The sequence below is a fragment of the Bactrocera dorsalis genome, chromosome 1 (genome assembly GCF_023373825.1).
Source record: "Bactrocera dorsalis isolate Fly_Bdor chromosome 1, ASM2337382v1, whole genome shotgun sequence".
Classification (NCBI taxonomy): domain Eukaryota; kingdom Metazoa; phylum Arthropoda; class Insecta; order Diptera; family Tephritidae; genus Bactrocera; species Bactrocera dorsalis.
This window is the reverse complement of record NC_064303.1, coordinates 75,223,031-75,243,368: the sequence shown is the minus strand read 5'-3', so window position 1 is coordinate 75,243,368 and position 20,338 is coordinate 75,223,031. Positions and strand designations below refer to the sequence as shown.

Here is a 20,338-nt window from a genome sequence, read left to right as displayed (position 1 = left end):
TTGTCAAGTTGCATAATTAACTCATTCTTTTCAACAGTATAATATTATTTTTCGCAATTCAACTATCCTTATACCCATTTTTGTGCACAAGACAAAACGTATCCTATAATAACAGAATTTTCGCGAGGGAGCTGCTATATTAAAAATACGTTGAGTAATAAAACTTCCGCCACTGCTAATATATAACGAAGACCACTTTCTAATTAGTCGCAACTAACTTGCACCTCACTCCTCAGTTATATCCATTTACTTATGGTTCACGCTGAGCATCGCCTAATGCAGCGTATAGTCCGCTAGAGTTCTATATTCCCCGCCTTAAGCCCCAAATAAATAAATGTCTTCATTGGAGCCCAAAAAGCCACTGAAACGAGTTTGTGAATTTTATAAAAGAATACACACCTGAGGTTGTACAAAGGTACGCTTCCCAAGGCAATTGGCAGTTTACCCTCCCAAACGCTCCTCATATGGGTGGTTTATGAATCAGCTGTAGAAAGCTTTAAATCGCACTTAAAAAAAGTAGCTGGAACTATAAATTTAAATATGAACAGTTCACAACACTCCCACTCATAACTATCTCGCAAGATTTCTCTGACTTCACAGCCCTGACTCCAGGGCATTTTCTCAAAGGAGCACTAATTCTGCCCATACCTGAGCCCGGCGTGCAGTCGCTACCCTTATTAAATCGATGGGAAAGAATCAAAATTTTCCATTACGATTTCAGCCAATGGAATGGAATAATAATAATATAATCTTCATACAAAGTACAGATAGAAGAGTCCAGAAAAGGCGACAAAGCTTACAGAATGTGTCATCTCCCTCAAAAGAGACCAGCTGATTGAATTAAAAAAACAGGCAGATAAGAGAGGCAACACGTTCGAAAGCGCCCTAGTAGGAGTGATTGGTGAGATGGCCGTAATGCAGCCAAAAACTCATAATATTACCATTATGTGCAAGAACCTGGATGAGATAACCACCCCCGAAGAGATCTGGGACGCATTGCAAAAAGAGTGTGTGCGGAAAACTGTAAGCGGCACTCAAGTAGCCCTTATATGCTTACAAGCGGAGGATGCCAAAACCTTACTTAAGTGCGGTTAAGTATAGATTGGGTGATCTTTTTTTTTTGATTTTTTACATTTTATTCATTGTTTTAGGTGTTTCCAACTAGGATAGCACACAAATGTTGCAGCTCCATTGATAAGTCTTCCCTTTGTGCTCGTTACGGAACGCCAGGTTAAGACATGCACGAATTCTTCGAGCTGTATGCTCTGCAAAGGGGAACACTCTGTTCTGAGAACGGTCTGCCCAAAATACGCAGATATGATGAAGTCAACGAAAAACCGAAGATATTGCAACTAAATCTTAAGCATTGGGCTGCAGCACAAGACCTTCTAAAACAGAAGGTGCTAAAAGAAAACATAGTTTTCGAACAATATTCTCAACGTTCGAAAAGTACTTGGAGTAAAGATATAAGAGGCAAGGCAAAGGGCAAGCCTTCATATCAAGCTCCAAAGAAGGCCATAACGGCTTTACATGGACGATTACACAAGGAATATGTTTTGTAATCTGCTACTTATACTCGTCCCAACGCAATAATTGAGGAATTTGAAGATTTTCTTCTGGAATTGTCTCTAGAGATCAGAAGCAAACGCATGGTCTACTGCTCGGGATAGCAGAATTACAAATCGCTGCGGACGCCACATTCTAGAATTGTTGACTCAAACAAACCTTACGATTGTAAAACAGCGGCACACAAAATACCTTTCAAAAGCGCTTAGCAGACATACTAGTGGAAGATGTCAAATATGTACACAAATAGTGACCATATGGCTATAATTGCTGAAATTTCGTCTTCCCAAGAAAAGGAACTATGTCGGAGATATACCTCTCGAAAAAAAAGTTTGTGGCAAAAGGAAAGGCACTAGTTGCAGCATGCGCAGAACGAGGGAGGTGAAAACGAAATCCGCCTCAGAGAAGCATTTAAATGCCAAAAAAGCTGCTGAAGTCAACCTTTATGAGTAATAAAAGATCCTGTTTAGAAAATCTCTGTGAAGAAGCAAACATAGATCCATGGGGAGCGGAATACAAAATTTGTATGTCAAAGTTCAAAAATAAATCACAGCAACCTAAGAACCCATCATTTATGAGAAATTATGTCAAAGCATGCCCCTATTTCCCATTTTAAGCGAAACGAAGCTACAGAGCCACCACTATTAGTCACGGAAGAAGAACTAATGGATATTGCGAAAAAAATCAAAAACTCCAAACCGCCAGGAAAATATAATATACTAAATAGATCCCTTAAAGAAGCCATGACTCTAAGACCCAGTATGTTTGTTAATACGTGCTATCCGTGTATATTAGAAGAGGTGTTCATCGATCCGTGGAAAATACAGCGACTACTCCCAAACCAAAAAAACACCAGTAGAACCTTCATCGTTCTCTGTGCATGCTCGACACGATTGGTAAAGTGAACGAACGCATTGCAAGAAACCGCTGGAGTTAACAATCAGCAAAGCCGACAATCACTAAGAGACGTACTTGAAATTGCGAAGTGCGCAGTAAGTGGAAAAAAATAATGTGCTTATAACCCTGAATGTGGTCAAATATAATATAAGCTCTTCACGAAATACGTGCTTATCATTATCTAATAAATGATGTGTCACTTTCAAAATAAAAAATTGTTATTCGACACGGACGAAGACACTCAGAGCTACACTATCTCCAGTGGAATAAAGCAAGGCTCGGATTAGGCCCTGTTCAAAATTGAACACGTTCGCAAACCCTTTTATATATTTCACAAATGTTAAGTACGATAAGAAAAATCTTACTTCTTCTTTACTGGCGTAGACACCGCTTACGCGATTATAGCCGAGTCAACAACAGCGCGCCAGTCGTTTCTACTCTTCGCTACGTGGCGCCAATTGGATATTCCAAGCGAAGCCAGGTCCTTCTCCACTTGGTCCTTCCAACAGAATGGAGGTCTTCCTCTTCCTCTGCTTCCCGCGGCGGGTACTGCGTCGAATACTTTCAGAGCTGGAGTGTTTTCAACCATCCGGACAACATGACCTAGCCAGCGTAGCCGCTGTCTTTTAATTCGCTGAACTATGTCAATGTCGTCGTATATCTCGTACAGCTCATCGTTCCATCGAATGCGCTATTCGCCGTGGCCAACGCGCAAAGGACCATAAATCTTTCGCAGAACTTTTCTCTCGAAAACTCGCAACGTCGACTCATGGGTTGTTGTCATCGTCCAAGCCTCTGCACCATATAGCAGGACGGGAATTATGAGCGACTTATAGAGTTTGGCTTTTGTTCGTCAAGAGAAGACTTTACTTTTCAATTGCCTACTCAGTCCGAAGTAGCACCTGTTGGCAAGAGTAATGCTGTGTTGGATTTCCAGGCTGACATTGTTGGTGGGGTTAATGCTGGTTCCTAAATAGACGAAATTATCTACAACTTCAAAGTTATGACTGTCAACAGTGACGTGGGAGCCAAGTCGCGAGTGCGATGACTGTTTGTTTGATGACAGGAGATATTTCGTCTTGCCCTCGTTCTTCCCGAACCTGACGGAGCTTTTGGTGCCGCTCAACGTCAGTTTACACAGCTTTATTAGTTTTGCGGGGATACGAAATTCAGACATCGCGGCATAAAGGCAACTCCTTTTCGTGCTGTCGAAAGCAGCTTTGAAATCGACGAAGAGGTGGTGTGTGTCGATTCTCCTTTCACGGGTCTTTTCCAAGATTTGGCGCATGGTGAATATCTGGTCGGTTATTGATTTACCAGGCCTAAAGCCACACTGATAAGGTCCAATCAGTTTGTTGACGGTGGGCTTTAATTTTTCACACAATACGCTCGACAGAACCTTATATGCGATGTTGAGGAGGCTAATCTCACGGTAGTTGGCGCTTTGTGGGGTCTCCTTTTTTATGGATTGGGCATAGCACACTTAAATTCCAATCGTTGGGCATACGTCTGCTCCATTGTCATCGATTGGGGTATCGGGTTCGCCTTCTCCTGCTGTTGTGCGTTCACTGCCATTCAGCAGGCTGGAGAAGTGTTCCCTCCATAATTTAAGTATGCTCTGGGCATCGGTGGCTAGATCACCTTGGGGGGTTCTACAAGAGTATGCTCCGGTCTTGAAACCTTCTGTAAGCCGCCGCATCTTTTCGTAGAGTTTTCGAGCATTACCCCTGTCGGCCAGCTTATCAAGCTCTTCGTACTCACGCATTTCGGTCTCTTTCTTTTTCTGTCTACAAATGCGTCTCGCTTCCCTCTTCAACTCTCGGTATCTATCCCATCCCGCACGTGTTGTGGTCGATCGTAACGTTGCGGGGTAGGCAGCCTCATCTTTGGAAATATTTAATAAAGTCATGCATGCATTATTACCTAAATATTTAATTAATGTAGGTTTAATAAGTTATATGTTTACATACATATTTATTTGCTGGGCATTACATGTTTGATGACATATTAAAAGAACAAGAGTTCGCGCACATTCACGTACATATGTATGTAATTATGTGTGCATGTTAGCAAATATGACAGACCACAAGTATAATATTTGTAAATTTGTCTACACACAACTTTGTATGTAAATGTGTACACTTATTGCTCCATGCGAAGTTTCCGTTGTCACGGGCAACCAATGGCTGAAGCTCACGTTTTGCCAGAGAGTCAATAAGTCTAAGAACTGACGCGACGAAAAAGCGTCACAACATTGTGTTGTTGGTAGCAAATACGAGCTGTACCGAAAACACAAACGAACGATCGCCAATTGGCACTGCTTCCCTTGCCGCTGTAACAGCTTCTCCAACAAACCAGCTTAAATATTTTCTGTTTGTGTATAGATTTTTGCAATCGATCTTCAGTAGTCGAAGTCGATTAAGAATCGGTTTTTGACATTCGAAAAATCGATTATTTTACGAGAAAACTCGATTCTCGAGTAGAATCGGAATCGAGTTTACCATCCCTACTGGCAGCCATCGGGACACATATAAAACCTCCGCACAATAACCACCACAAAAAAAATGATTTTTTTTCCATGTTATTTATATGGAAAACAGAAAATTTGAAATAGGCACCTCTTAATATTAATATTAAGAGCTCATCTTTTGAGTGACTTTTTTTACACATTTTCGAAAGTTTTGAGCCTGTTTTTCAGTTGAAAAAAAGAGGTTGCCTCAGAATAACGCACCCTAATACATATATATGTATGTATGTACATCTTCTATATAACGACACGCTTAGCAGACATATTAAGTGGAAGGTATCAGATATTTACACAAATAGCGACCATATGACTACAATCGCTGAAGTGTCGTTCGCCCAAGAAAGGAAACTGTCTCGCAGAAATCCCTCTCGAAAACGTAGGTGGCGTGAAAAGGAATTTTATACCGTCATCTTTGAGAGCGTCTGGAGTGCGGCAAAGGCACCAGGCGAAGACGCCATCCACTTAGTATCTGCTGTGCAGAAGGAACTAGTTGCAGCATGCGACGCAACTATGCGCAGGACGAGATACAATAACAATCGAAATCCGGTATACTGGTGGAGCGACGAAATTGCCAAGCTGAGGAAGCTCTTTCACTCAGCTCCAATATGAATTAATCGGCATCCCAAGGTCGGCACGATTCCGATTACTTTGGCGGAGGGGTAAAAAAACCGAATTTCCGTATAAATTAGGTATGTGCGAATAGGGGAGCTTCTCCAGAGGAGGATTATCCAAAAATAATATTGAAATAACTTATATTTTTCAAAATATTCACGATTAAAGATTCAAAAATTTGTACTAAAAACACATGGTATTTCTCTTAAGTTTACATTTTTCACTTGGAATATTTAAATATACACTTTAAACATTGAAATAAGTTCACATTTCACTTTTATTTTGTAATATTTTACCTAAATTTATTAATTTAAAAATCACTTATAACACTCATCGTTGCAAAGGTTAGATTGTTTACAATTATGAGGAAAACAAGCGTTTCCACATCTTAAACACCAAATTTGTAGGATTCTTAACGATATTTCTTTGTTTGTTTCTTTGCGTGATTATTTTTTCTATATTAATTATAATAAAAAATACTTTCCAACATTTTTCAAGTTATAATATTGAATTGTGAAAACTTTTTCCATATACATATGTATGCATATGTATAATATGCGATTTATGTTCGATAAAGACAAATAAGTAAAAATCTATGATAACATTGTAATATTTATATCATATCCTGGTGACTGAAGTACTTTTGCGTAGTACTCCTTTCCGCGTTGGCGGCCTTTGTCCGCGCTCTAAAAAAATGACCCTGGTCGAGCGAATATCCGAGGTGACCGAAGTACTTTCGTGCAGTACTCTTTTCTGCGTTGGCGGCCTTCGGCCGGGCTTTAAAGAAATAACCCTGGTCGAGCGAATACCCGGGGTGACCGAAGTACTTTCGTGCAGTACTCCTTTCTGCGTTGGCGGCCTTCGTCCGCGCTCTAAAAAAAAATGACCCTGGTCGAGCGAATATCCGAGGTGACCGAAGTACTTTCGTGCAGTACTCCTTTTTGCGTTGGCGGCCTTCGGCCGCGCTCTAAAAAAATAACCCTGGTCGAGCGAATACCCGGGGTGACCGAAGTACTTTCGCGTAGTACTCCTTTAAAAAGATAATCCTGATCGAGCCAATACCCGGGGTAACCTAAGCATTTTATTATTTTAATACGTAATATTATTATATTAACTAGTTGTTTATTAAATTTAAATAAGAAAAAATCCATATGCATGGAAAGATTATTTATACTCATTTTAATTTGAAATATAATTTATAGACACACTTGTTTTTATTAGAACTAAGATTACTAAATAAAGAAAGAGGAATTATATCAAAATAGAGAAATTCAGCGAATTGCTCATATTAGCTTATTATCATGTGGCAGCGCTCCATTTCCTTATAATTATTAGCACATAAATGATGCTCAATACAAGTGTAAAAAGTAACTTTTAAAATAATGATTTCTTAGGTAAAAATCTACAAAAATTGAAAAATGTGGTTGTATTTAAATGTTTATAGTTTAATTTAATTAATTTGAAGTAAAAAATGTCCGAAAAGTGTGTTTAATGCGGGGAAATAGCTTGTTGAAATGTTCGAATTTTGGGAATTTTTGAACTTTGAAGTCGAATATCTCGAAAACTAAGCGTTTGCTATAATCTATATATTTTTTAATCAGGTGGACTTCCTCTTTCCAACGGTACTTTCAGATCGCGGCGCCAAAGAAACCGGAATTGTGCCCCAAGGTCCTTTATTAAATCTAATCCGGTTAGATGTTGTTTCTTTAACTCGGCTATCTTTTTTGCCACAGCATGGTGCTGAGTAGTAAGACATTCCAATAGTTCTCTTGAAGAATTGTCGATGAGCAGGATATTTATTTGGCTTCTCAAAGCCAATGCTTTCGCAATTAACATCTTTTTCTCAGAATTCTAAAAAAACACGATCTTTAGTAATAATTATAAGCACATATTAAGGATTTCAAAACTTACACCATTCTCATTGCTCAAATGTAAACAAACAAATAAATTTGTGAGCTGTCAGTGAAAACTCAGCGAAAACACAAATTGTCGGTCCGAACGACTTACGTTCCACAACATACAAATGTGTTTTCAAAATGTTTTCAATGTCGGTCCGAACATAGTATTTTTACAAAAGTAGTATTAAGTTTGGTATTTGTATTGCTGTATGCATCCCTTCTTATAAACATTGTGCGCCGCGTTTGTCTACTTAAACAATAGCTGCATTTGGCGCCTCATAGCATTATGTTCTTATAGTTGCCAGACGCAATATTCTAGAAGGACACTTCGGCATCAGCGAGAAGTGCGTGGCTATATAAGCCGTGGGAGCGCTAACGTAACCAAGCAGTGCCAGGAGTAAACTGCTATAGTGTAGACGAATTGCGGAATAACGAGATTTTGTTAAAATGATTCAAACGGCTTTTGGTTTTATTTGTCAATCCAGAGATACGAACCTAGTAAAGTAAACTAGTAAGGAGTAAATTCGCAACAGTATTATGCCTGTATAGAAGGCAATGTTAGAGAAAAACATGCAACTCTGAAAGCCCGGGCATAGAGCAGTATTCAATCGACATTTTTTAGAGAAAAGAAAGGTCAACTCGGCAGAATTCTTTTTTCTTTTTTCTACAACAACAACAACAGAGAAAAGAAAACGCTATAATTCTCAACTTTTTCATACGGCAACGTATTCAATTATCATTTGACGTTGGAGGTTATGAAGAACAGTTGATTTTACAATCAATTATGACTGACTCACTTTTACACATATTGTAGGGTGATTTTTCTATAAATGTGTTAGAATTGGTGAACTTTGTTTAACAATTCAGTAATCAAACCCAAAGATTTTTTGTAGTAATTTTGGTTTCAGTATGAATAACATTATTAATCATTTGTAGTTAATTTTTGAATGAAGGTATTAAATATGTTATTATTTCGTTAAAGTATAATTCTTTCCTGATGAATACTTTTTTTTGTGTGTAATCAGTAGTGGATGCTATTTTGAATTTAAGGAGTAATCGATAACTAACTGTCTTGACTATTTTTACGTGCTTAAATGTTATGGTCTTTTATTATCAATATGTTTTATCGCATATTATAGTCTCGAGTTTGCTGGAGGTTCACGTGAGAATTGGTTTTAATTTTGTTGTTCAATTTGAAACAAGGCGTTTTGATATAAATATAAAACAATTTTACATCATAATGGGTAATCAGCATGGAAAGAAAGAACAAAAGTTGCCCTTTACAGCAGATCAGATAAAAGTACTGGAAGCCTCTTTTCGAGCTTGTGGAATACATTCGGAAAAATTACAAAAAGAGAAGTTATTGGTAAAGAGTAACATAAGATGATAAAAATAAAACAAAATTATCAGATTATATATAAGCATAATTAATAAAAGGGCTAAAGCTACTAAAAACTGGATTGCTTTCTTAAAAAGCCTAAACTTGAAGTAATAAACCTCAAGCCACAAGCCCTTGAGTTTCAAACTTAAATTTAACATTGGAGGCGAAGTTTAATAAAATGTTGACGGAAAGGGGTCGGCTTTAGTATACGATCCCACGATTTCAGGGTTAAAAGTGGTATGGTTGGATAGAGCTGATGCTCCAGATTAAGAAAATATATAATTGTTGCCGCCGCAAACTTATAGTTTCCGAGATATTTCCATTTAAAGTTGAAAATTTTGCAAATTTTATCTTGCAATTTCTCGATTGCTAGTAGTTATTTAATTCATATTATGCCTTTTTTATGCACTTATACTTCATTACATTGTTTCTACATATTTATTTTTTAGTAATTATTTAGTTATTTGCTTAAAATAAGCATTTTATATTTTACACAATTTTCATTCCATGCACAATACCAAAAGTATTCCGTGTTGACAGATAACAAGTGCTGCCATAATTACACATTTATCAAACGAATAAAAATGAATAAAAAATAGGACTATACCCCAAATACATAAATCATTGCCCTTTTTCTTGTTATATCAAGATTTTTGATACACCCCGGTGTTGGATCGACCATGGTTATTTTTTTTAAGCGCGGCCGAAGGCCGCCAACGCGAAAAGGAGTTTTACTTAAAAAAAACTTGATACACCCCGGTGTTGGATCGGCCAGGGTTATTTTTTTGAAGCGCGACCGAAGGCCGCCAACGCGAAAAGGAGTTTTAATTTAAAAAAAAACTTGATCCACGCCGGTGTTGGATTGGCCAGGGTTATTTTTTTTGAAGCGCGGCCGAAGGCCGCCTATAAAGCCTTAAAAATTTCCTTATTACAATGGAAAATTTATTTCAGATAGTATTTGTTTTCTGCGTTTGAGTTTTTATATCCATTCTTATTCGTTTGATATATGTGTAATTATGGCAACACTTAATATCTGTAAACACGGAATACTTTTGTTATTGTGCATGGAATGAGAATTGTGTAAAATATAAAATGCTTATTTTAAGCAAATAACTAAATAATTACTAAAAAATAAATATGTAGAAACAATGTAATGAAGTATAAGTGCATAAAAAAGGCATAATATGAATTAAATAACTACTAGCAATCGAGAAATTGCAAGATAAAATTTGCAAAATTTTCAACTTTAAATGGAAATATCTCGGAAACTATAAGTTTGCAGCGGCAACAATTATATATTTTCTTAATCTGGAGCATCAGCCCTATCCAACCATACCACTTTTAACCCTGAAATCGTGGGATCGTATACTAAAGTTTCCCCACGGAAAGTTATAATGAAGATGGCTGCGATTTAGAATAGCATCCCCGGGGTATAATGGGTATGTACGGATAGAGGAGATCCTCCAGATCAAGAACATGTACACATATAGTTGCTGCTGACTTATGGTTTTTGAGATATTTGCATTTACAGTTCAAAAAATCAACTATTTAAATGCATGTTTCTCCGATTTTTAAGGCATTTCACACATAGTTTATACTTTTATACAGCGTTTGAAAAACTACGCTACTCCCATAGCATTTCATTTTACTCTTGCTACCGCTCTCACTTTGTCGGGAGCCACAGCATAGCCTTAGCATAACAATGTAAAAGAAGTGCTCTACTCTGCTCCGAGTTTTGTTAGGTAAAAAACTATAGCTGGAGCGGGAGCAAAAAATTAAATTCTGCGCTATGCTCTGGCGTAGCGGTAGCAAAAAATTGGGAGCGGTAGCACAGCAGAGCTAATGAAAATTTTCATGTGCTACAACTCCCGCATGTGTTTGTTGTTTTTTTTTCTTTTTTTTTTTTGCTATTTTCTGTCATAATATTTGAATTAATTGAATAATTCAAACAAAAAAATGTTATGCAAATCATTTTGGCACTTGTTGCGTCAAGTGACTTTATAAATCTAAAATCAAATATTTTAAGAAATATATTAATAAAGTCAATTAGATAATAATTGAATAAATTATACATATATATTTTTTTATTATGTAAAATATTTACCATTTATTTACCTTGGAAATACCATACAAAAACTTCCTTGAAATATTTAGCCCTAAATATTAACATTAAAAACTGGACCAAGGAATGTAAAAATTGTCCATAGAAAATACACGACAATCCTGATTTTTTATCTTTAAAGGTATTTTAAGGCATCGCTTGACTTTAGACGCATGTTTCTCAGAATTGATCACTCTTCTTCTTCACATTTCGTGCGAATGCGAATTTCTTGGAAAAATCAAGTTTAGAGCCCCGTAATACCTCGCCGGTGTGAGTTTCGACTTTGTTGCTGTGGGCACTTTTGTAGAGTGAACAATTCTGAGAAACATGTGTCTAAAGTCAAGCGATGCCTTAAAATACCTCTGATCTGTAGGAATTTAAAGATAAGAAATCAGGATTGTCGTGTATTTTCTATGGACAATTTTTACATGCCTTGGTCCAGTTTTTAATGTTAATATTTAGGGCTAAACATTTCAAGGAAACTGAAAAAAAATAATAGTTAAAAAAAAACACCCTAATGTATATAAAAAAGGGGAAAGTAATGTAGTTAAAATTAATTTCGAAAATTAATAGAATTGAGTATTGTAATACATTAGGAATAGATGATGTTTTTGGTAATATAAAAATGGTAAATATTTTACATAATAAAAAAATATATATGTATAATTTATTCAATTATTATCTAATTAACTTTATTAATATATTTCTTAAAATATTTGATTTTAGGTTTATAAAGTCACTTGACGCAACAAGTGCCAAAATGATTTGCATAACATTTTTTTGTTTGAATTATTCAATTAATTCAAATATTATGACAGAAAATAGCAAAAAAAAGAAAAAAAAACAACAAACACATGCGGGAGTTGTAGCACATGAAAATTTTCATTAGCTCTGCTGTGCTACCGCTCCCAATTTTTTGCTACCGCTACGCCAGAGCATAGCGCAGAATTTAATTTTTTGCTCCCGCTCCAGCTATAGTTTTTTACCTAACAAAACTCGGAGCAGAGTAGAGCACTTCTTTTACATTGTTATGCTACGACTATGCTGTGGCTCCCGGAAAAGTGATAGCGGTAGCGATAGCATAGCAATAATTCTAGAAATTTTGCTGCTACGGAGTAGTAAATGAGAACCCTGCTTTTACTGTGAGCGTCAAAAATAAGTAAACAGCAGTTCTATCAATATTAAAGTGTTTATAACAACGCAGTCTTTAATGCAACAATAAAAAGTTGTATTACAGAATTCAAGGCTTATATTATAAGAGTTTAACTTAGTATAAATAATAAACAAAAATTAAACACAGCCAAAAATAATTCACTTAAAGTAAAAATACTCTCGTTTTTTCGCGTCAAAAAAAAGTAAACAGTAGCAACAACCGTTGTTTGTTTTTAATACTTATTTCGGGGAAGCGCCAAATATCCTTTGGAAACCGTTATTATTCAAGAGATTAAGTGCAGTAAAACATATTTTTTATATCATTATGTTTTTTTTGAGGTTAAGTCGCTAAAATATCAATATTTGTAATGGGCAAGCGAACGACCACTGAAACGGTTAAAAACTCATATTAGATTTGCACAAAAAAGATAAATCTTTGCGCGAAATGGGAGAAATAGTTGGAAGACACTATTGCACAATAAAAAAAATATTAATAAACATGGTACACATCAGACTGTTGAAAATTTGTCACGGCCGAGCCGACCAAAGCGCCTTACTGACACTGAAGCGCGATAAATAGTACGGGAAGTAAAAACAAATCCAGCTTCAAACGCTGCTCAAATATCAAAAGATATAGCGGAGACATCGGGTAAACCAGTAAGTGCCAGTACAATCAGGAGAACTTTGCACAAAAGCGGTTTGCATGGACGAGTACCACGCTAAATGGCCTATACATCAAAAGCGAATAACAGATGAACTTGAAATTTGCAAAAAAGTATACAAATCAGGCTGAAAATTTCTGGGAAAACATTTTTTATACAGACAAAAGCAAATTCGAAATATTTGAATCGAAAAAGTTTCCCAAAATTTGGAGATCCAAAAATAAAGCCTTTACTGATAAGTGTGTTACCCACACCGTAAAGCACGGTGGAGGATCGCCTATGGTCTGGGGGTGTATGACAGCATCTACTGTTGGGAATTTGGTTTTTATTGAGTCCACGATTAACACATTGGATTATTTCAACATTAAAAAAAAAAATGTTGCTCAAAGCATTGAAAAATTAGGCCTATCAGGAAACTGGATCTTTCAACAGGACAACGATCCAAAACACAAGTCCAAATTTGTAAGTGAGTGGCTGTTATATCAAACACCAAAACTCTGGATAACCCTCTTCAGACCCCAGACATTAATCATATCGAGCATCTGTAGGAGCACCTTGACCAAAAAATCAGACAGAAGGACATTTCAAGCAAGGACGACCTAAATAAGGCTTTGATTGAAGAATGGAGCAAAATCTCTCCAGAATTTACAAAAAAAATTTTGCAGAATACATGCCCAGAAAAATAAGTGATGTCCAGAAGTCCAAAGGAAAGTAAACAAAATACTAGAATGAATATTAATTTAGTTTACGTACATAGATTTTAACTTTACAGAACTCTGTTTACTTTTTTTTGACGCGAAAAAACGAGAGTATTTTTAGTTTATGTGAATTATTTTTGGCTGTGTTTAGTTTTTGTTTATTATTTATACTAAGTTAAGCTCTTATAATATAAGCCTTGAATTCTGTAATACAACTTTTTATTGTTGCATTAAAGACTGCGTTGTTATAAACACTTTAATATTGATAGAACTGCTGTTTACTTATTTTTGACGCTCACAGTATATCCACTTACACTACACTAATTAGTTTCTAATCATTTATTTTATATTAAATAGTGCAAAAATAACTTTAATTCCATATCAAGTTTTAGTTTAAATCCATTTATTTATAAAATAAAAAATTGGTTGTAAACAAGCAAAAAATTGGTGTTACCATATTTTGTAATGGAATAAAAATAAGAAAAAAGAAAGATTATGACGTAAAAAACTGAGCACGCCCAGATGTTGGTTCGACTGAGGGTTATTTTTTTGAAGCGCCGATGAAAGCCGCCAACGCAAAAGGACAGCACGTCCAGTGCTGAGTTATTTTTGCACTATTTAATATAAAATAAATGGTTAGAAACGATTTAGTGAAGTGTTAGTAGATAAAAAGGATAAAAATATAACCATAAAATTCATTACAAATGGGAAAAACACGCATTTTAAATAGATGAATTTTTGAAATTTAAATGCAAATATCTCCAAAACCATAAGTCAGTGGCAACTACATATATGTATACATATTCTTGATCTGGAGGACCTCCTCTATCCGTACATACCCATTTTAACCCCGAAATCCGGGGATGCTATTCTAAAATTTACCCATAAAGATTTTTAGTAGGTCATGGACTTAAAGACATGGGCTCATCTTCATCTTTTCCCTTCGCGTGTTTCCACGGTGGTGTATATACTTATGAATTTGAATATTTGTGAATAATCCTCCAAATAAAGAATATAACATACTAATGTCATGAATATACATTATATATTAGCACGCCATAGGACAACATATAGTATATTGATGGCCAATGTAGGGATTTACGAATATATGTACATATGTATATGCATGTATGCGCATACATATTTCATTGAACTCTTGGTAGACCCGGGCAACGAAATAATATTTAATTTCCCGAAATTAAAAATTCACTTTTACACTTAACACGTTTTTAGATGTTAAAAATATATTTTCTATTAATTATATACACGTAATTATTGATGTTGTTTAGTTAATCAATAAGAGAAATTGCTTTTTATGTTTTTGTAAAAATAAGAAAAACCTCGCAACAAAACAATTACGGCAAGATTATGTTCGAAATTATGGCATCACTGTTGTAAATTCGAATGGGCACCATTGATTCATGCACTCATCGTTTTCGAATTATCAATATTCTCGATATTCGAGACTGATCGAGAATTGATAAAAATGAGAAATACATGATAGAAAAATTTATTATTCATTATTCCCGGTTAAAAATTCAAAAATTTGTATTAATAACTCAAGGTATTTCTCAACATTTCACTAAAATTTTTCACTTTGTACATATATATAAATATACACTTTAAACATTGAAATAAGTCCACATTTTTTAGTTTATCATTTTTTATCTAAATTTATTAATTTAAAAATCACTTAGCATATTCACCGTTGAAAAGGTTAGATTGTTTACCATTATGAGGAAAACGTGTGTGACCACTAAAACTATGATAATATTATAAAATTTATATTATTGTGATAACATCATGTCGCTCTAAAAAAATTACTCCTCTCGAGCCAATACCAGGAGTGACTGAAGCACTTTCGCGTTGTACTCCTTTCGACGTTGGTAAAGATAACCCTGGTCGAGCTAATACCCAGGGTGCCTGAAATAATTTCACATAGTACTCCTTTTTGCATTGGCGGCTTTTGTCCGCGCTTTGAAAAAATAACACTGGTTGAGCCAATACCGTGGGTGACTGAAATCTTTTCGCACAGTACTCCTTTCTCTGCTCTTTCCCTCTAAAAACATAACCCTAATACTCGAGGGAACAGAAGTACTTTTGCGTAGTACTCCTTTACAAAAATAATCCGGACGTACCGGTACCCAAGTATTTTATTCAGAGGTTTTGTGGAATCTGATAGTTGTCGGAATCAGAATTGAAACCGATCAAAAAAAGTAGTAGGTGCCATGAATTCAGATATTATTGGGTTTGATATTCGACACAGAATTTGTATCGATTTTGGGTGTTACGGAAACAAGTTTTATCGGGTTTGCTATCAGAGACAAAACAAGACGACTATCTCGCTTACAGATTTGAAATGTAAATTAAGAAATCAAGCTATTTTCTTATTTCGAATTAATCTATCTCTATTTATATTATAAAACACGAAATGTCTTAATTATTGAGTTTTTGGGAAAAAAATCCGGATATTTAAAATATTAGATTTTCTAAACGTAATTTAATACCCAAATGCGTCTTTATTCATTCAATAAATGTTATCTCTTAAAATCTTTCTTTAATTCGGAACTCATTAAAAATTTTAATAGCATTGCTTCCAAACGTATTCATTAGCTAGTGTTGCCACATTAGTAAATAGCTGATTCAAATATTGGTTTTGCGTATGTTCGAAAAGACGAAAATCCAAACAGATTCTGTGACACTGTTGAAAATCGGATTTGGTTTGCAATTTTGACAGCGGGGAAACTAGCTAGTACACCATCACACGATTTCAGGGTTAAAAGTGGTATGGTTGGATAGGGCTAATGTTCCAGATTAAGAAAAGTTATAGTTTTCGATAAATGCAAATATCTCAAAAACCATAAATCAGCGGCAACTATATACATGTTTTTTCCTTGATCTGGAGGACCTCCTGTATCTGTACATACCGATTTTAACCCCGAAATCCTGGGATATACAGGACGTGTTAGGAACTCTGAAATACTGAAATAATTTTTTATTGTTCCTAACTACTACATAATTGCTGGGCCTTAAGTTAGAGAGATCCCCTTATTCGACGTAGAAAAAGTTTCGCACCATTTCTCAGATATTTCTACGATCAGTGATGTTGAATTTTTTCTATTCATCCGCACTTCCAATGCGCATGTACCGTCGAACATGGCATGCTTCTTATCATTCAATCGTTTTTTTAGTAATTCTTCGTATATCTGGGAGTATTATCATATTTTTCTCTTTAAACCTTATTAGAAATTTAAATGGATTTCTGTTTCCCTTCTGTGTTTTTCAGGAGTGTACGCTGAATTGCATCAATCATTATTATCAATGCACTTTTTGTTTTTTATATAATGATGAGTGTTTCACTTCGATTTTTCCAATTTTCATCAGGACTGGATCTGTGATTCACAAACCAACCATTTTTTAAAACAGCCGAAAATTACGTCCTTCCACTTACTGAACGATCAAAGCACAAATCTGTCTAAATGAAATCAGTTATGTGTTATATTCAGCTTTCAAAAATTTGCATTTGCAATTTGAACAGGTCGCAAGGTTTCAGGTGCTCTAGAGCGCGAACTGGTTGTAGATTGTACAGTCTTAGAAGCTAGTGTCGAATAGTGTTGCAGCTGAGTAGGTCGTAGTGATAATAGTAGCCTAGGTTTTTTTGTTTTTTAACTAACGACACAACCTTATATAATTGAATCAGGGTTTCACTATACAAATGAATAATTCAAAGTATTTAAGGCCACCTACATAGCTTTTTTAAAATAGGTAAAGAAAGGCTGGGGTGAATGTAATATAACATTAAATATTCTCGCAATTTAAGAAGCTCTAAAGGTGATGCTACATAGTTTAAGTTTTGTCCACCTAACGGGTGTTTGTATCATCTAAAGCTAATCGCCATAGGTATGAAGTTACCTATCCTAAACTTCTCTTAACCGGACAAAAATTCAGGAACCAAGTTTCTGAACAAATTTCCTCTAACAATTGGACCCTCTAATGACCGGACGCGGACACTTTTCTTTACTACTTTTTATTTTCATTACCTCTCTTAAGCGGAGGCGGACCTATCGATAACGGACAAGAAACTTGTAAAGAAAACAGTAAAAACCCTTGATAAGCGCTTGTGAAATGAAATAAATGTAGAGCAACTACATACTCGGGCACACATCATATCTACAACTGTGAGGACAAGCATTAAAATGTTAAGATGCCACGGGATCTATATGTAACAATTTGTAGCTACATATTAAAATGAAAAAATCAAAAATTATGATTCCTTCCATTTGTCGCAAAACGTTTAGTCGTGTTAATTAATGAACCGAGAAAGGTTGCCATAAAAATTCTGTTTGTGCAAATTACAATATGTTGTTTCCTCTGTCGATTATGTTATTGCCCTTTCGCGGTCAATAAGAATGCAATGTTGTAACGGAATTATGTTGTGTCCTCTGACGATTATTGTTATTTAGAGTCAAATAAGAGGACAATGTTGTAACGCCGAGGCCGGAGCAAGTACGTTTATCATAGATCAAATACAAAATGAACTTAATATTGAACTCTAAAAATATTACTGAACCTAAAATCATAAGTGTGCGTTACAATACCCGGCAAGCCGAATCAGCATACGCCAATACATAGGCAAGTGTCGGGTTACCGCTGCTGGCCGTAGTGATTGGGCAACGAACTAATGCGTCAGCAGAATTTTGCAATGTAAACAAAGTGGATTGCATCATTCTTGCATTTTACAATAAAAAGGTGCAATTCTTACGTGTTAACTACTCCCTCCTCAAGCTCATGACCGTCCCCGGTTATTTTGTAGCTGTTGATGGCCTTCCGTTCTTCCTTCGACGTTTGTCCTACTTTTATGATTTGACAAACGATGATAAAGCCAATGCCAACAACTCAGAGCAAGATGCCTGCTGCAAACTAAACGTTATGTGATCTGGCCTCCAACTAGTCCTTGACGCGCAAATTGTGGTTATTCATCCTCTGCAGTTGGGGCATGCTTAGCACTGGATCGTGGCTGATGATGTTGATTAGAGGTGACCCTGCTGCGCCTGGCTTTCTGTTCTTCGCGTCGATTTACATATCTTGTGCCGTTAATTGTGGCTGAAGAGAGAAAAGTGAGGAGATGTGTCCAGTTTGTTCTAATCTCCGGACCATCGTCTGTGCTAACTTTCGCAGTGCTCTCGTTGATAATAATAATGCCGTCATCAACTTGTAATATGGGCTTTAGGTGGCTTGGCTTAGTGTGTCTCCGGCGTGCAATGCTCGTGCGCATGTGTCTTGCGCTGCCAGTTTACAGACGGCGGCATAGGTCGTCGTAACGCATTCATTTACCGCTGTTATGTCATCGTTGCATTCGGCTATGGTATCATCTTCCAGCTGTAGTGTGACGTGTTGGTGTGCCACCGGGAAGATGGTGATTTTCTTACAGATAAGCTTGACCCTAGGATACGCTATAAATGTAGGGACAATATTTTCGGACTGGAGGACCTTAACTTTAGATGCTTCGTTCAGGCTAACTATGGGAATTCCGACAGGGTGTTCATTCATAATTGACCTTAAATCATCATGGTCAAAAATAGTGGAATTTATTATATCCGCCTTAGCTAGCGTAATGGTGAGTATCATGTTCGATATTTGATCTATTAATATTCTATTTTCTGCTAATAGTGTTTCATACAAATGCGGTGTGTCAACCAATTCGTTTTTTAGCGTTTATTCTTTCGTTCACCGTATCAGTAAGTTTAATAATAATAAGTTTGTCTATTGTTGGCGTCAATTAAATTGGATTCGGACCACCATACTTTTTTCAAAATCAGAGGCATCAGGCGTGCCTGTTATTACCTTTAGTGCTGAGCTCAAGAAGTCTAGGCTTCTTGCTATTCTGTGGTGCACTTTTAGTACGGACAATAAATTTCTAATGTGTTCTGTATCCACGTCTAGCACCTTTCGCAGGGGCGACTGAAGGAATAATAATAATTACAGTTTCCTATGCTATGTTAGCAAGGTCAATTAAATTGTTTGAGTGTCTTAAATAGTTAATTACGCTGTTCCCATACCAGTACCTTTCCGTCGATTACCGGAATATAGTTGGAGTGAGAGTAGTCGATAATCCGACTATGTACTACCGCTAATACTAATAAGATTGCAAGTCCAATCCTGTAAAAATAAGTGTTTAAATGAGTTAAGCATCCACCCCCTCTACTCGGTAAAACTGGCGCATCCTAATGCTACATCACAATTCACCACAGCTGATGACACTACAGCACAACTCAACACATCTGTACGCCAACCCACTCAACAAAAAGGATGGGCAACGGGAAAGCAGGCTCAATTCGTCTCATACAGTTCGCACATCAACATACAATATTGTTAAATACAAATTGTCAAAATTAATCTTTTCAATTAAATTAAATTGTATTGAAAAATATAACATTATTTTTCTTACCCTCGCTTATGTATCCGGGTCCTTCGAATGGCACTATTTGTTTCATCCAAGAAAAAAAATTTTTAATCGGGATAATTAAAAGGCGAAACCACAAACTAAAATAAAACAAAAACCAGTGCAGAGCAGTCAAGTGCAGTGGCGAACAAAAAAAAATGTAAATATGTACATACATATATAACAAACAAAAAAAAAAAAAAGTGTAGTGACCCAAACAGAAAAAAATACTTACCCACATACCTATATATGTATATTATGTACTTATGTACTTCTATATATGTATGAGGTGACAAACAATGCAGTAGGAAATATTTAAGAATATTTAAATAAATTAAAAATCAAATTTAAACAAAAAAAAAAACAAATTGTGTGGTGAACAAAACTCAAAGTGCAGTCCCA

General features: G+C 35.9%; 1 protein-coding gene and 1 long non-coding RNA gene across 4 annotated transcripts in view; one reads left to right on the top strand and one right to left on the bottom strand.

Annotated features, from left to right (window-relative positions):
• Positions 1 to 6,754: 6,754 nt before the first annotated feature.
• On the bottom strand, positions 6,755 to 8,313 carry LOC125777089 (uncharacterized). The gene is made up of 2 exons (XR_007422097.1): positions 7,514 to 8,313; positions 6,755 to 7,453 (listed from the first exon to the last, which is right to left on the bottom strand). It is a non-coding gene; the product is annotated as an uncharacterized LOC125777089 (long non-coding RNA).
• Positions 8,314 to 8,432: 119 nt separating this feature from the next.
• LOC105225291 (MTOR-associated protein MEAK7) overlaps positions 8,433 to 20,338 on the top strand; it is a 101,075-nt gene continuing 89,169 nt past the window's right edge. The window contains exon 1 of one of the 3 annotated variants that reach the window (XM_049450500.1): positions 8,433 to 8,453. In XM_049450500.1, the coding sequence (XP_049306457.1) occupies positions 8,448 to 8,453 (6 nt within the window). In that variant the 5' untranslated portion in view covers positions 8,433 to 8,447. Of the gene's footprint in view, positions 8,454 to 8,562; positions 8,867 to 20,338 lie in introns of those variants that run through there. The other 2 variants (XM_049450499.1, XM_049450489.1) reach the window with 2 other exon arrangements.